We start from the raw sequence: 16,237 nt of genomic DNA, 5'->3' as shown, positions 1-16,237 counted from the left end.
GTTGTGCGGAATGTGAAAATGAGGTTAGAGAAATGGTAGCAGATAATAACCAGGAAAGCTTAATACTAAATAATTCAGTTTGCATTGGACTAAACTATTCTATGTACAAAGAAAGAAATGGCATTTAAGGCTATCCATGTAAAGGGTCTATCTTTAAAACTTATTTAGTCCATCTCGTCATAATTCACCATCTTTCTTCACACAATTCTTACATAATAAAGGTTCCTACACATTCACTATGTCCATAGATTTTATCCTTCTCGCAGTCTCACTAATACAAACAGTAACTCTGACTTCATTAACAGTCATGTGGTTATTATACCTGCCTGTATTGTTTGCCCAATGGTAAGAAAAAGGTTGGTTGTGGTTTTTTTTTTTTATTTTGCAAAATATGTCGTGGTGTTTTGCTTCAAATATGGTTTCCTTTGTGCATACATGTGATTTAAAAAACAGCTCAATTTAAAATTTGTTTGGTCTTAAAGAAATTCTGTTATTACTTGCATGTCATGACTGTTGGGGTGCTTTCTAGGCAATGATTTGGCAGTGGCCTTCTGAATTTATTAATGTAACTCTTGGATTCATAAAGGGGCATTTGATTATGTTATACAGATTCTGTGCTTGCTAGGTCTGTGTTAGAAGTTAGTTTAACAATTTTATCTTTGAGATCAAGGAGATCAATTATTTGATTCTCCTTTCTTTAGAGATACTAAAACATCTACAACAGTGGTGAAAAAGTGCTGTAGACATAGAGAAAAATCATATCTTTTTCATCTTTATTATTAAAGAGTTCTGTGACTTTTAAATAGCCTTGGTACTGTGTGTGAGAACTGGGTGTTTCCCTTTATGGCTTAATTTGATTCAGCCTGAGGTATTTGCAAGCCACCCAGCATAGTATCCATAAAAAAAAAAAAAAATTAAAAAAAATAGCCATTGTTTATTTTTCTGTTTTTTTAAGAACAGTTAAACTTCTTTTTTCTCCTCTTTGTAGATACACTATAAAGAAGAGTTTAAAAAATCTAAAGGCAAATGCATATTTGTACCTGACACCCCACAGCTAAAACATGTGAAAAGTCTCAGTGCTTTTATTTCTGAGGTAAGACCTAAAAGATTGAAGAGTTCTCTTTTCTTCTTATCCTTCCTAAAAACTCTCTCAATTGGATATGGTGGTTTTTAGCAGGGGAAGGATGGCTTATTTCAAATAACAATTCTGTTTAAAGCTGAAGTGACTTAAAGTGCTCTAATTAGTGTATACTGTATATGTGAGTAATAATAATTCAGAATTATGCAACACTTTTATATTGGGATTCCAAGATACCTGCATCTGAGGGAGTCCTAGCTACCCCATTTTATGGATGGATAAACTGAGGAATAGAAAAAGGATTTCTTATTACTTATTCTGCAGTGATGAGGTTTGCAAATTATACCTGCACGTAGTTTCCCTGCTGTGGAGAATTCACAGCCTGATATCGAACAGAAGGAGATGAGGAAACTGTTACCATGTTATCACCCCTGTCCTCCTTCAGCAAGGGGACTGGGGCAGACATCAGGTCAATGCCATCTGCAGGTAGCCTGAGCTCTTGCATGCATATATATGCATATGCATGTCAGAGTTTTTAGGTTTTCGCGTACACACAGACACACAGACACAAACACAACTGTAGTGGCAAAGAAAGAATGGCAGCTTCCAAAATGGCGGAGCAGAGTTTACTGCCAGCTCTTCATGTCCCAGATACAAGGTGTCATAGGATTGCATCTCCGATTATTTTCCACAGGTGAGAACAGCAGCAGGAGTTCTACCTGACAGAGAGTTGCTTTTGTTAAGGAACAGCTGGTTCTGAGTGATTTTTCTGTCACTGCGACCTTTGGAAGACTTCAATTTTTGGTGCCTCATTTTTTGTGCTACCTTTATGATTATGATAAAGAACATCCCAATATCCCTGTCTAGAGTTACGTAATTTATATACATTCTATATTCTATTTCTGATATACATCAGTTTGCTGTGTGGCTACATTCAATATAAATGCTTCTGATGAATATTTTTGTTACATTTATCTTCATATTTTCTGAGAAAGAGTGGCATGTCCCAAGGGGCATAAATGTGATGAAATTTTACTTTCTAAGAGACAGACTATTGTAGTCTACAAAAGCACAATGTAGAGGGAGTATTTATCGAATCCATCTGTCTGATTCCAAAGAAAAGCTGCTAATTATGAGTCAAAGATTTAGAGATATAAAGATACTTCAAAATTTTAAAACCCATATGTTTTATGTTATCACAGTGTTGAGCACTCTGTTTGCTTATTGCAGCATTACCTGAAGCCAATGATGTGATGGATGGTTTATCTTGTAAATTACTGACCTCTAGTGTCCCATAACCTGTTTTTGCAAAACTTGAACACTGAAATTCTTAACAGCATGTCTACTGCAGTGAAAAAGAGCCCTCTGTTTTGGGAAACAGCAACAAATGTTACAGCAAATTATTGATATATATAATACACATGGGGAACTAGTCTCTAATGAACAGCTGTATATTGCACAGTAAATTAATGACATTAGACAGTATCATTTAAGATATCTTTGATATTTATGATTACTTTCACAGCAATATTTGACATTATTGTTTTATGAATTTGAAAAACTTAGATCTGAAGCAAAAGCCTCCCAGATTTTGAACTGTTATTCTGGCCTGTCTCATAAAACCCTTTTGTGAGGAATTGCTAGTACTGAACAACGGAGAAAGTACAGGATAAATAAAAAGTAATGAGTCTGTAATATGAAAAGATTAAGTAGAAATGATGGCAGACATGCTAACTTTAATGTTCCTGTCTTTTCCGGTTACATTTAATTGCTACTACTAATTACTTGGTAAAATATTTTTTGTTGGCCTCTCATTGCTCATCTTGTTCTAAACTTGGGAAAACGGAAAGAAAAAAGATAATTTTGTTTTTTGGAAATGATTTTTAAAAAGATAGAAAAATAACTGCCTTGCTTACCTTATTTTATACTTCCCCCAAAATTATTGAATTGAATTAGGAGATACTTTGCATTGCTTTGTGAATTAGACACATCCACCTAAAGTATTTTAAAGTTATTATTTAAAGATCTGTTTTTGCTTGAAAGTTTATGACAGCATTCGATTTTTCCAGTTCTAATGGTCTATGCTGTTTTATTTAACAGAAAAAATAGGTAGTATAATTACTGTATCTTAATTTTTGCATTGTATGTCACCTTTTTCTCCCTTCTAGGTAAAGTATAAAGGAGCTGCTAAGAAAGACCTTTCCAACTCTCTTTATCAGCAGATGCCAGCCACAATTGACAGTGTATTTGCAAAGGAATTAACGCAACTTCAGAGCAAGGTACAATTTTAGAATTGCAAAAATGATTTTTAGATTGTGTGACAGAATATGACCAATTTGAACAATATATTTGAACGGATACTTGATTGCCTGCTTGATTTATTTGGGTGAGTTTATCATCCAGAGTTATCATCATCACCATAACTTCTTAACTTCAAGAACTACTCACTTTTAAAATGTTGACAATCTTGTTACTTTTATTAAATATAAATTTAAAAACTGCTAGTGCATTCATCAATCCAATGAAATCCATTAGAAATCCATGAATGCAATAAGGAATTATTGAATTCAGTGACATTGCACTGTGTTTATAGAATAGATGAATCTTATATAACAACCATTTCAATTTGGGTGTTGTATTGGCTTTATAAAATGTTTGATGCTGAAGGGAAAAAAAATACTTTAATGACTTTTAAAGGCACTTACTGGTGGCAGTAAATGTATTTCTGATGGTCTACATACTACCACTCACAGCAAATTTTATAGAATTAAAAATATGAAATCAAGTATATTGAACATAGTGTAAAACATGCAAACATCCAGTAAAATAGTAAATTCCAGTTCAGTTGCTTCCAGGGGCTTAAAAATATAATACCCTTAATGTAGACAGGTGACCCTTCACTTCCATTGATCTCAGTGGAACTGTGAGTGTTAAATATGTGTAATATGAATGAAGTTACAGATTTTCATTGTTACTCGTGAGAATTACAGCTGATAGACGGTCATGGCTTTCTGTCCACCAAGCATTTCCACATTTTTCTTGTTTTGCCTTTCTCCTCTCTTAAAGATATTAACTACGTATAGTTTAATACAGCCAGTCTGTGAACACACTCCTCAATCCATATTATTGATTGTATCTCAGTTTGCATTCTTCTAATGCAGTGATTTTTTTTTTCAAACAAAGGAAAATATTCATAACAAAAGAAAGCACTGAAATCTCAGGACAGCTTGTGGAGAAATGTTTTGATTTAAAACAATGTGTTAATCAAGACTATATTAAGCAAATATAATAACATAAAGTATATTTTAGTTTTCATAGTTTGAAATGGAACATACATACACTCAAGTTAAAGCAGCGCAGTAGCTGAAATGAAATTAATGTGACATTTCATTGTAAAGAGAGTGATTAGAAGAATTACAGTAGAAATAAATCGGGAATTAAACTTGTATAACATTTTTAAACCATTAGCTTGATTTATAAAACATTAGTTAACTGGTTTGCCACAGATTTACTCCTGGATTCATTCCAAATGAGTACATTCTACATTAGTTTACGCAAATGAGGTTAATTAACATCGGTGATGTGGCAGAAAAGATAAATAACTGCGACTAAAAATGAAACCATTTGATTCATCAAAAAAACCCTTTTAAGGAAAAGACTGACATTTTCGTTTGATATTTTTTGAAGGTTTTCTTCAATCGTCCAACAGTCATAGAGAAACAAATACGCATATAGGATGAGTTATATTTAAGCAGAAACTTTTCCTGTAAAATTCATACCTTCCCCTTAGGAATAGATGCATTATAAATCATAATCTACCATAAAACTTAAAGATATACTGACACATTTTTCCAACTTGTGGTTACTGTTGCAGTGGACCTGAATTTAATGCTACTTTGAGAGAGATCCTAGGGGATTTTCTAGTGGAAAATCTTCTCTACAGTATTGAAATCTAATCCATATTGTGCCTATCACTGCGATACCTAAGTAGCTAATACAAGGATTTCAGATTTCAGCTGGGTTAGGATATGGCAGAGGGGATTTCTGCTGCCTCTATCTAGCTGGAATTGTGAATTTACAGGTCATCACTTCAGCAAGAGGAGACCATGGGTATGCCATAGGAAGGAGGGAGAACAGTACCGGCTGGCCATTGTGCCAGCCCTCCTGCAAAAAGGCTGTTGCAAGCACAGAACTGCAGTCTGTTTCTCAATTATAGTAAGCTGATTTTAAATAGGTGCTGATCTCCTGAGAGGTGGAAAATATGAGTACGTGTCCTCCTCCTCATCCACATTAGAACAAATTTACACCTTTGACTCCCTTTTCTTGGTTCTCAGATGCAAGGCCAGGCTTGAATGCTTTTGTAGCCAGATCAAGCAGGTGCTTTCTCACTCTGTGATGCCATGTTCTTGGCAGGATCCGTAGCCTCATCTGCCAAGCAGGTGTGTCGGGACTAGGGGATCACGGCGTGGAAGAAAGAGAGCCACTGACTGTCCCTGCTACTGCCTGCTGGCACAGGACTGCCGAGGCTGGTATGCCTCTGCCGGGTGATCTCCTTACACAGGTGTGTCCTCGGCAAACAGTCTCTCTCGTGATTTGATGTTTGATCCTGTCCTGGTTTCGGCTGGGACAGAGTTAACTTTCTTTTTAGTAGCTGGTACAGTGCTGTGTTTTGGATTTAGTGTGAGAATGATGTTGATAACACTCTGATGTTTTAGCTGTTGCTAAGTAGCGCTTATCTTAAGCCAAGGACTTTTCAGTTTCCCATGCTCTGCCAGCAAGCAGGTGGGCAAGGAGCTGGGAGGGAGCAGAGCTGGGGCAGCTGACCTGAACTAGCCAAAGGGGTATTCCATACCATGACCAGGGGAGAGCGCGAACGCAGTCCCCCACTGAAATGGTGCTGCTGCACTGCTGCTGCCCAGCAGCTCCATTTTCAGCCTACCTAGATCTAGCCCAATTTATTAATTTTATACACTGTTTCAGATCACACTCATGATTTAGGAACTTGGAGGCAACTAGGGGAAATTTCCTTTTTCTCACAAGAAATTATTCCCCACCTACAGCTGCCCTCCACTGTCCTCTCCAGAGCAAACAGACTGCCGTAGCACCATATATCACTTTTGCACGCTTTAACTGATGCGGCAATTGTCATTGACTTCAGCAGAGCCAGGACCTCGTTCTGTAGGTTTCCAGCCGTACAATGTCAGCACTGACAGGATCTTACCATAATGGAGAGTACAACACTGACAATTGTGGTTCTCCTCCTGTGGAGTTTTCTCCCCATATTGGCTGTATTGATTCATGCTCAATTCCCTCTTCAAGATACACAGGGAAGACTAAAACAAGACCACCTCTGCTGGCTTTTGCATAAAGCCCACGTTTGCTTTTCTGTGTTTTATGTAGAACTGGCAGGAAGATGGAAATAAATACTTAGAGAAGGAAATCCATCCAAAATTTTGACAAAAAAATCATGACAGTGTATATGGGAAAAAAATGTTTCAGGAGAATGAAAAAGAAGTTTCATAGCCTCACATACTTGGGTGGCTTTTATCAATTTCATTTTTTCCTCTACGCAGAAGATTTGACTGTTGCCTTCTAAATAGCTTTCTTGAGGGTGAGCAACCAGATTTTCCTCCCTCTCTCTCTTCTTGTAGCTGTCCCCAGGGCAAGCTAGAGAGAGCAGAAGTCCCTGTCCCCACCATGTAACTTCACCCTCCTTGCAAGCCTGCAAAGCTCTCACCAATTTCCCTGTTCTCTGCAATGAGAAAATAAAGTTGATAAGAGTAGTCTAGGCAGGGAGCCCTCATTTTGATTTTCCTGAGAGGAAATGGACATTATCTGGAAAAATTGCAATTTTCCTGTGGAAAATATTTCTGAAGGAAAATTTCTGATCATTGCTAGCTTTGTGCCAAGTCTTTTTCTTGTCTGAAGACCAGTATACTGAATTCTTCCTTACACAGAACAATTTTTTTAATAAGGTGTCACAAACAATGATAAAGGTATTTAAAATTGCTTGAGGGGGAAACAATGTTGAAAAAAAGTATGCGTTTCATCACTTTTTTCATCACTTTATTTCTGCCATAAGAAGAGATTGCACTGTTTTTCTTCTTATCTGAAAGGAATAATCTAAAGCAAACTGAAGGCAGTTTAATTTTCTCCTTTGCACAGGGCAATATCTCAAATAGTAACTATATGTCAATGCTCAACAGTATTTTCTGTTTGTTTTTAAAGATGATGAGCTGAGTGAATCTTAAGCAATATTTTCAACTTCCACAGAAAGTTTCAGAGTTTTTCTTACTTGTGGGTGGAATCCTCCATTTACTTTCATGTATTTTTTTTCACTATGATAAAGCTATTTTTTGTGGTTTACTGCATCATTTACAATCATGTCACACATTATCAGACTGTTTTATGTAATTCTTCATGGTTTTGTATGGTATCAAATCTCGTGTTCAAGATTTCCTCTTTTTTATGGTGGTGTCCTGGACTTCTCTAGTTTTGTTTTACACAAATACCTTGGATAATCTAATTCTCTATCTAGAGATTAAAATAGCATTTTCTGTGTTCTTGAACATTTCCTGCTACAAAATCCTACATTGTGGATTTTAAGTTCAGGGCTCAGCTTACTGACTATAAAGGGAAATATAAAGATAAAAATTTAATAGTGTTTAAAGTATTCCAAAACAGAGGGTCAGTCAGAGTTAAGTTAAAAGAGCACAAAGCCTTCCTTAATGCAGCTTCCTATTGACACACTGGTGTACAAGAGAGAGAAGAAAAATAAAAAATAAGTACTTACAAATTAGTTCAATCTGAAGTCATACCTACTTAAATAATTGCCTTGTGTTTCTTGAGTTAATAAATGGTGCCACTACAGAGTAGACGTTATGATCTCTCTGTAGAGTAGTTTCATATGTAGATTTGATAAAGAAAATTCAGTTTAGCTAAAACTTGAAAATTAACATGAAATGAGAAATAAATATACACATGCTAACATGTAAAATAATGGTTCTAAGAATATTGATGAAATAATCCTCATAAGCATATTTTCATGCTTCCTTGGAACTGATTTACAGATCTGGGAATAGTTCTGCACTAAACTGTCCAAAACTAAACTAGACAGCTATTGAACTCCTCCTAGCCTGTGATTGCTTCAAGGTCATCACTTAAGTCAGTTAATAAGAATAATGCGAAAAGATAGGAAGAACACAGCTGTCAAATAGCAAGTCAAATATTCCTACATTAAGCTAAAGAAACAGTCATCTTTTCCCAAGATAGTGGACACTCAGTTGTAATTTCTGTTAGTTTTCTCATGTTGGGCATTCATGTGCTTTTGTTTTTTGATGTCTTGGTTACATAGCCCATTCGCCAACAGAAAAACATAGATGTTGAACCAGCAAAGTGGCAATGTAATAAAATACCTGTAAATTGGTAGATTTTGGAAGTAACTGTACAAGTCTGCATTTCAGAATGGTATTGAGTGGGGAACATCTTAAAAGTGACAATGTGAAGCAGGAGAAGTAGCAAAAGAGGTTTTGTGGCATATGTTTATATAGTAATTACACTTTTGCAGGGGATCATTTGTTATTGATGCTTCAGTCTTGTTAAAGATTATTTGCTTTGCCAGTTGCAAGAGGTAATCGGTATAGGGAGGTTATAGACATTTTTTCGTTTCAATTTAAGTTGTGTTTGTTTCCCCAGAGGCCTGATCGTGTTGGATTTACACTGTATAAGGAGATGGCACATTTTAGGTTTCCTAATTTGATACTTCCATTCATACAGTAGCAGTGCAAAAAAACCCCCCTTTTTGTCTTAATCTCTCAGCCTATATGTCATTTTGTAATTTGGGATAGTCAGGGCAGATACTAATATATTACCTTGGGTACCCTGATCTGTGACTCAGATGCAATCTTGCTGCCTTAAACACAAATAGATACAACATTTTCTCACAGTTCTAGTATCCTGTCCTAAAAGCATCCGAATCGCCGTAGTCGAGAGTTCCCATCTCAAAACTTTCACAGTATTCTTTTATTGCTATCGAGGGTTTTAGTTTCAAATCCTTCTCCTCCTGATCAGGTTTCAATCTTATTTAGTATTTGCTGTTTTCTTGGGGATTATTTTAATGCTTGCTCCTGAGAGCTATTAGAAAATGAATTTTCTTGATGCTTGCTGCTTCTTCAGGCATCAAAACCTGGTGAATTTTCTTAATGTAAGCCTAAAAGCTTCTGACAAGGATAAGTGCAAGATCAGCTTTTCAGGCAGTTTTAGAATCTGAGTGTGTGTATATGTAAGTGTAACACAGTACAGTGAAAGCTGGATGAATGCCCAACATTGAGCTCAGTTTCTATTATAAAAATAAATTTCTTTATAAACTCACAATCCAATTCCATTTTCCTTTACCATGATGACAATTGAATGTAAATGTTATTTTTCTTTGTGAACCTGGGGGCTAGTCAAAATGTGTATTGTGCTAGTAATTTCCTAACAGTGGAAGAAATAGATGTTTGGGCTACAAGTATTTCATGTAAACTTGTTTATTTATGAGGAATACACAAATCTTTTCTTTTTTTTCTGAAAACAGGGAAAAAAAAAAGAAACCTGGAATAGTTACTTAGCTGATAGATTCAAGTGTGTTTTGAGCAAAAAAAGCTCTTGCTTATGCTTTTCCCTGGGCTGTCTTCTCACCTTGTTAAGGTTAATTTTCTGTTTCTGTATATTTCTTTTTCTTCCCCCTTCTACTCATACCTCTGTTGCAATAACAGACTCAGAGAAATCTCTCTGCTGACTGTGCCTCATATGTCTCTGTTTTGGGTGGAAGCTGCTCTTGTTTCAGGGTTCTGGTTCCATTAAGGAGCTTAATTATTTATTACATTTCTTCCTGAATACAGGCACACTATGAAACTAGGTTTAACCCAGCTCATATTATTATACCTGCTCTGCTGAGGTCACAAAAGTATAATGTTGCTCTTTTCAGGTTCTATATAAACAAAAACATGATGCTGAGAAAGGAACTTCAGATTATGCACATATGAAGGAGCCTCCAGATATTAAGCACGCTATGGAAGTCAATAAATACCAGAGTGATGTAAGTACTCCCCCATCGGAAATGAGTTTCCTTGTTTTGGGTAGATACATCTATTATAGCTAACTGAAACGAATTGGGCATGGAATATTTTCATATTTCATTAGTTGGTATTTTTTTACATTATTTGCTCTGAAGTAATCTGGGACACGATGTGTGTATAAAATATGCTACCAGTAATGGTGTGTGACTCTTACTCTAAACTGCAGTGGAAAGCGGTTGTTATTGTTTATTAGTAGTAATGGTTATTAAGTGCTATCACTTTGAAATAAAATTACAAACACAGGTTCTCTGAATTCATCTGTACCTACTTGTACTTTAAAAGTGTATAAAGCTCTTTGTTTACATGAACACCAGCATGGTTTCAGTTGTCTTACACTGTCAACACTTGGATAGTTCTTCAAGGGTTCTGTACAGAGGAGAGAAGGGGGCTGTTTCTGCCCTGCTCTTGCACACTTTTATGCACGTGAATAACTTTGTTCCTATCTCATGAATACATATCAAATGAGTTTCAAAGAACAATTTATGACTTATTTTACAGAATCTGAGCCATAGAGTTCAGTTTGATGCCTGGCACTAGTTTATACCATTGACCAAAGTATTTGTTCTTGTAGTTTTGCTTAGATAATTTACAAATAATTTAGAGTATTTAGCAATATTTTTCAAGTTAGTTGCTTTTTTGTTTTGGTTTTTTTACAGCTGCTTGTTAACTTCTTTAGGTTTTCACAATATAAAAGCCTAATAATAGTATTTACATTTTTTATTAGTATCAAGTCAGGTTTGATTTCATGGTTAAGGTAGCTTATGCACTTAAGCTAGCTTAGCTCAATGCAGTATTGCTGAGGGAAAAAATGCTACCAAGATTAGTGTCTTGAATGATACAAACACAACTTTGAAGAAAATGTATTCTAGTTTTAGGTTTTATAAAAGCTTACTTATGAGAAAAGTAAATTTTAGGAAAAAGTTGGCTAAAATAGTGAGGTTATTTTAAAGGGTACACAAAACCAGTAAGAACAGCTGACATGTAAATACCTTTAAAGTTATGAGCCATTTCCATTCTTCTTAGGTAACCAAGTCAAGTCAGGTAGGTATGTGATTTTATAACTCCTGTTTCTCAGATAAACGGGATATTTGTTTGTTGCTAACAATGTAGAAAATGAAGCTTGGGTGTTCATTTTGAATTATCTTAAATTTACACTATCTTCCCTACTGACAGTGTAGCAAACACTCTTAGGTTATGTAGGCTGAAAACTAAATGTCAATGTTAGATCTATGTCCGTGTGTGCAGAATCTTGACAGCTGGCTGCTGATTAAAAGGCTGCTGGAAAACTTCAGGGAAGCATTATGTTTGAAGAATAACTTTTTCTTCTGCTGGGAAATACCTGCATGGAACTCCCAGCAGTAATTTGCAACCTGCCTTGATTACAGAATTCCCTCTTCTTGTCAAACTCCGGCTGTCTCTTCTGTTGGAAGCATCAGGTTGTCAGATTGACAGAGCGTAGGAGCTGGGAACATGAACTTCTCTCCCTATAAGCAAGAGGTTTTTTTACCTGGCAGTAGGAATGATGGTGGACTCCTAGGGAAGGAACTAATGTTGGGAAGAGAGATGAGAATCCTTCTCAGAGAAGGTGGTGTGATCAGGAGGAATATGAGACGAGTTTTTGAATCAAATTCATCATGGTCTGAGGATTAGTATGCTCGTGCAAAACCCCTATCCCTTCTACAGCTGCACATCACCTGCTAACAGAATTAAAGAGAGCAGGGTGCAGATGTGAGAGTAAATGAAATTCAGTTGTTTCATCTTCTTTCACTCTTAAAGCAAGCAAAAAAAAGGAAATGAAGGCAAACACAGGAGGGAAGGATGTTTTGATAAATGAGAACTTCTAACAGCATGTTAAAAATAATGAAAAAATATGAAGGAAATTATTTTCAGCCTGAGCAAACTTCAAAAAAATCAAACAAACCCTCCGTATCCAACATAAAACTCTAACCAGTTAGTTTCATCTGTTTAAGAACAGATTCTTTCTGGTTGCTCATGGGGAGCTGCAGTGCAATGGGGATATATCTTTATCACACAAAAAGGAGCAAGTTATGTAAGTCCAGTTATTGTTCAGCAGAGTTCCACAGCTTCTGCGGGTAATTGTTTGGGCACCATGGTGAATAGCTGCGGATTTTTTGTTTTGTAAGTACAGGTTTAATTAAGAGCCACGTGAGCTTTCATCTTTGAGTCAGAGTGTGGAATAGCGAGCATCCCAAATGTGGAGCATTTGTCTTTCTGAACTATTTCAGGCTATTTGTAGAATCACAGCTTTGCAAGTGCAGGGAAAAAGGAGGGAAACTACTGGGGGAATAGAAGGACAAAGCTCTTTTATCCACCACTCAGTACAGTATACCTATGGGAGCAGAATGCATGTTTACCTACAATGCTCTGCCAACTCAATTCAACCTTTACATGCAGGGTTTGCATCTAATAGGATTAGGATGTGTTTAAGACTATTTACTCAGCCTTAAAATAAGGCTGACATTTATACTCAAGTCTGTGAAATGTGCAATTTCCTTTAAAAATTAAGACTGTATTCAACTTACAATACATTTGTGCTGACATTTTGAAACTGTCATGTGCTGTAGGCCTTCACACCACTTTGAATATCATTAACATGCTCTGTAAGTGTGGGCTGAAGCTGCGTAACAGGGAGATACTGTAAAATCTCCTGAACAATGTGATCATGTATAAGAAAAACATTTTTCTCTTCTTCATACTTAGACTGAAGAAAATTGTTCTCAAAAGAACAAAAGTGACTTTTTTAATGATAGGGAATTTACTTGAAAAATAATTTAAATACTACATAATGCTTGAACGAAAGCATGTTTATCCAAACCAGAGTACTTTTCTCTATAAATTGTGTTTGTGTTTTGTGAAGTGAATGTTAATGATGTGACTTTGGCACACAAAGGCATTTGGAGAAAAGTGAAGTAGGGACCATCAGCCTACTTTATATCTGTGCTTGACTGATGTCATTTAGCTCATCTGGAAGTTTCCAAACTCGGGACCAACACTAGGTGGTGGCCCTTAGAAAACCATCAGGTCACAAAATAGTGGTTCACCTTATGTGTAGCTAAGGATGACATGGTTGGAAGAAAGTAATTGAACAGTGAAATGACATGACAATTAAGCTTCTACAGCAAAGAAGACACTTGGCGCATTGTGCCTGGGTAGGAGCTGCACATGGCATTTGATGAAGGTGCTCAAAGCTGTGGATCACAGTTTTGTCTGTTCCATGACCTGGTCCATCACTGGGCATTATGAATAGCAAAATAATATTAAGTATTTGTACAGCTATTTATATGTTCTACTTGGTTAAAATTACCGATTCTCCTCACAGCATTACATTGTATGAAATAAGGAAGTGGTGTTCTGATTTTACGAATAAGAAAACTTCAATAGACTCATCTGTGGACATTTAAAAGGCAGTTTGCAGATCTGAGGTTGGAGCCCTGGTGTCTTTTCTCTTACGCTTATGTACGAAACAGTACTGCTTTTAAAATGTTCGTTGACAGTTGGGCAAACTTTTGATGTGTATGTATGCTTTTTGCAGTCCATATGATGTCAGTAGTGGTAATTTATAATGTTTCACTGACCATCTAGATTTGAATATTTAAGAAGTCTATATTGTGTTACGAGTGAGCTTTTTTTTCATGTTCAGGATATTGTGCAGTCATGATCCACACAAAAAAATTTACATTCTTTCCGGTAAGACCAAATCAGCAGATCTTAAACTTGATGTGCTTAAACACCATCAATAACATACCAAAATGTCGATGTTTGTTTTGATGCAGATTGTGTTAAAGTCAAGCTTCTCCTGGCTCTCTGTTCAGCATCTGCATTAGAAAAATCACCTTTCACTGACTAACTTTCTGCTGACAGTGGTTGTCAACAGCAGGTCCCCCTGGACCACTTCCAACTGGTGCTGAAAATGATGTGTTTACTCCTGATGTAATTGGGACCAATCAATTTTCAAGCCCATTACTGGAAAGGATGACTGCATCAATCTGTAATGGGCCAGAAATGTGTTTGTCTCTTCTACACGAGCCGGGAAACAGTTTTCAACACCATTTGAGTGGGGATCAGAAAAGCTGTTGCCAATGATGATTGTCACCAGCTAGTCATTTTCTTAGTGTTGATGGACCCCAAAGTGCAGATGAGAGAAAAGGGGCAGAGACATAGCTGACAGGCCATTAGTTAGTGGACTTGCAGCTCTTAGAAAATACTAAGCAGGGATGAACAGTAAGAGACAAATTCTCTTGCAGGTAGGTGTGCCCAGCTCCTTGCTGACTTCTGCGTGTGCATCTCAAGAGGGCAAAATGTGTTCATAGCTGCTTGTGCATATTTTAATAACGTATTACCTATAGCTTGGAATAGTTTTGGAATTGGAATAGGGGAGAAAACAAAAGATTGCAGGAAAGGTCCAAGTCCTTTGAACCTAGGTGTGCTTGGGCCACCATGTAGCAGAAGTTTCCGTTTCTTGATTGACAACCTGAGATGTTTTGCAGCATTGTTAGAAACCTGTTTACTTTGCAGCATTGTAGTGCATTCCAATGCACTGGCACCATCATGAAAGGTGCCCTCAGCTTCAGGACCCTCAGCTGGAGTAAATAGACTGGCATGTTTACCCTCAGTGGACCTTATGCCTTTTTATAAGAGCTGGAGGTTTGGCCCTATTAAAATTAGTCTACTAATTATGAGCAAGCCCTGAATATTTTCCATGCTTTGCAAAAACTAGTGGCAATTCAGAGTATGTCATCACACTTGGGATTAAAGACGAGAAATGGCTTTTGTTCAGATTATTGTTGTTTTTTAAAAATATTCAACAATGTAACCACTTTTTATTTATTGTAATTTCAAATTGGGGTAGAAAACCACTTTAAATTTAGTTAGTATTTGTAATTTACTATCTTCAAAACTAGAGATAGTACATTTTGTTTCCCTTTTTGTCCCTGCTTCTTTCTCGCTTGCATTTCCCACTGGTCTGCTGTAACTCTCCATTTAGGTCTTTCACTGCTGGTCTTAAGTTGTCAGTATCTTAGTTACTTTTTCCTATGCAAAGGCCAGTTTGAGCAGATGTTTCGTAGACCTGTGGTCCTCATAAAAAGGAGCAATTCTTGAGCCTTTGGTGACATTTTTCGGTAGAGCCTGAGCAACCCTTTGAAGTGAAGATTGAGTAAGGGCATCGTGTAATGCCTGGAGGTTCCAGTCAGGGTTTGAGCCTCTTGGTAAGGGGCTGAACCAACTCAGGAGAAAAGGTGTCCCCTTCTCTGGGAGCTTCTGCTGTTTCCTTTCTTTTGTTGCTTGACCAGGCTTTGTTTTCTCTTCTCCCCTCTCGTAGGCTTCTCCACTTTCCATCTTCCCGGTGCCCATGGGTGCACACACCAAGCTGGTTGCTTTGCCCTGTCTACATCTGTTCCCTTGCTTTCCTGGAATAGCTCTGGTTTTACTGTTCTAACATAGCGCTATAAAAAAAAATATCACTAGATGGAACAGAATAGCAGCTGTGTAATAGAGGCCAGCACACTGTCCCAAAGGGAAAGGGTCAGCATCCAGGGATTGAGGTTATTCAGGAAATGGGAAACATATTTTTTCCTTCTTTGGCCTACCTCTGACAAACTACTGTTCTGCTGCATAACATTTTTATTCTCACTGGAGTATGACAAGCTGCGGAATGGAGCAAATATATATTGCAGACATTTGTAAAATGCTAGATGACTTTCCCTCAGACATAAGTAATAGGTATACTGGTTTAGGTGCAGGAAGAATAATAATTCACTCAGGGAAAGCTATAGCAATTGGCCTTGCATCTAATATAATTGGAAATGGTGAAATATAAAGGACTGTCACTGTCTTATTTCCCCCTCCCTTTCCCCCTGAAATTAACCACAATCCATTATTTCATGTACTATATGATCATGTCATTTGGGAGCAATAAGTGACCACATTTCCTCAACTTTATCACCACTATTCTTGATTCTCTGTTGTTAAATTCACTCCATTTCTAATTTCTATTTTGAGCACATATGCTGGCCTTTAA

The 16,237-nt window shown here is 36.9% G+C and overlaps 1 protein-coding gene across 4 annotated transcripts in view; it reads left to right on the top strand.

Annotated features, from left to right (window-relative positions):
* The window catches only part of NEBL (nebulette), a 273,965-nt gene that overhangs the window by 184,940 nt on the left and 72,788 nt on the right, over positions 1 to 16,237 (top strand). Inside the window, exons 3-5 of one of the 4 annotated variants that reach the window (XM_050892025.1) lie at positions 989 to 1,093; positions 3,247 to 3,357; positions 10,047 to 10,157. The exons of the other annotated variants lie outside the window; for them this stretch is intronic. Coding sequence (XP_050747982.1) covers positions 989 to 1,093; positions 3,247 to 3,357; positions 10,047 to 10,157 — 327 coding nt within the window. The remainder of the gene's footprint in view (positions 1 to 988; positions 1,094 to 3,246; positions 3,358 to 10,046; positions 10,158 to 16,237) is intronic. 4 annotated transcript variants of the gene reach the window in all.

This window comes from Gymnogyps californianus, chromosome 2, assembly GCF_018139145.2.
Source record: "Gymnogyps californianus isolate 813 chromosome 2, ASM1813914v2, whole genome shotgun sequence".
In the NCBI taxonomy this organism is placed as follows: domain Eukaryota; kingdom Metazoa; phylum Chordata; class Aves; order Accipitriformes; family Cathartidae; genus Gymnogyps; species Gymnogyps californianus.
This window is presented reverse-complemented; position numbering and strand designations above follow the sequence as displayed.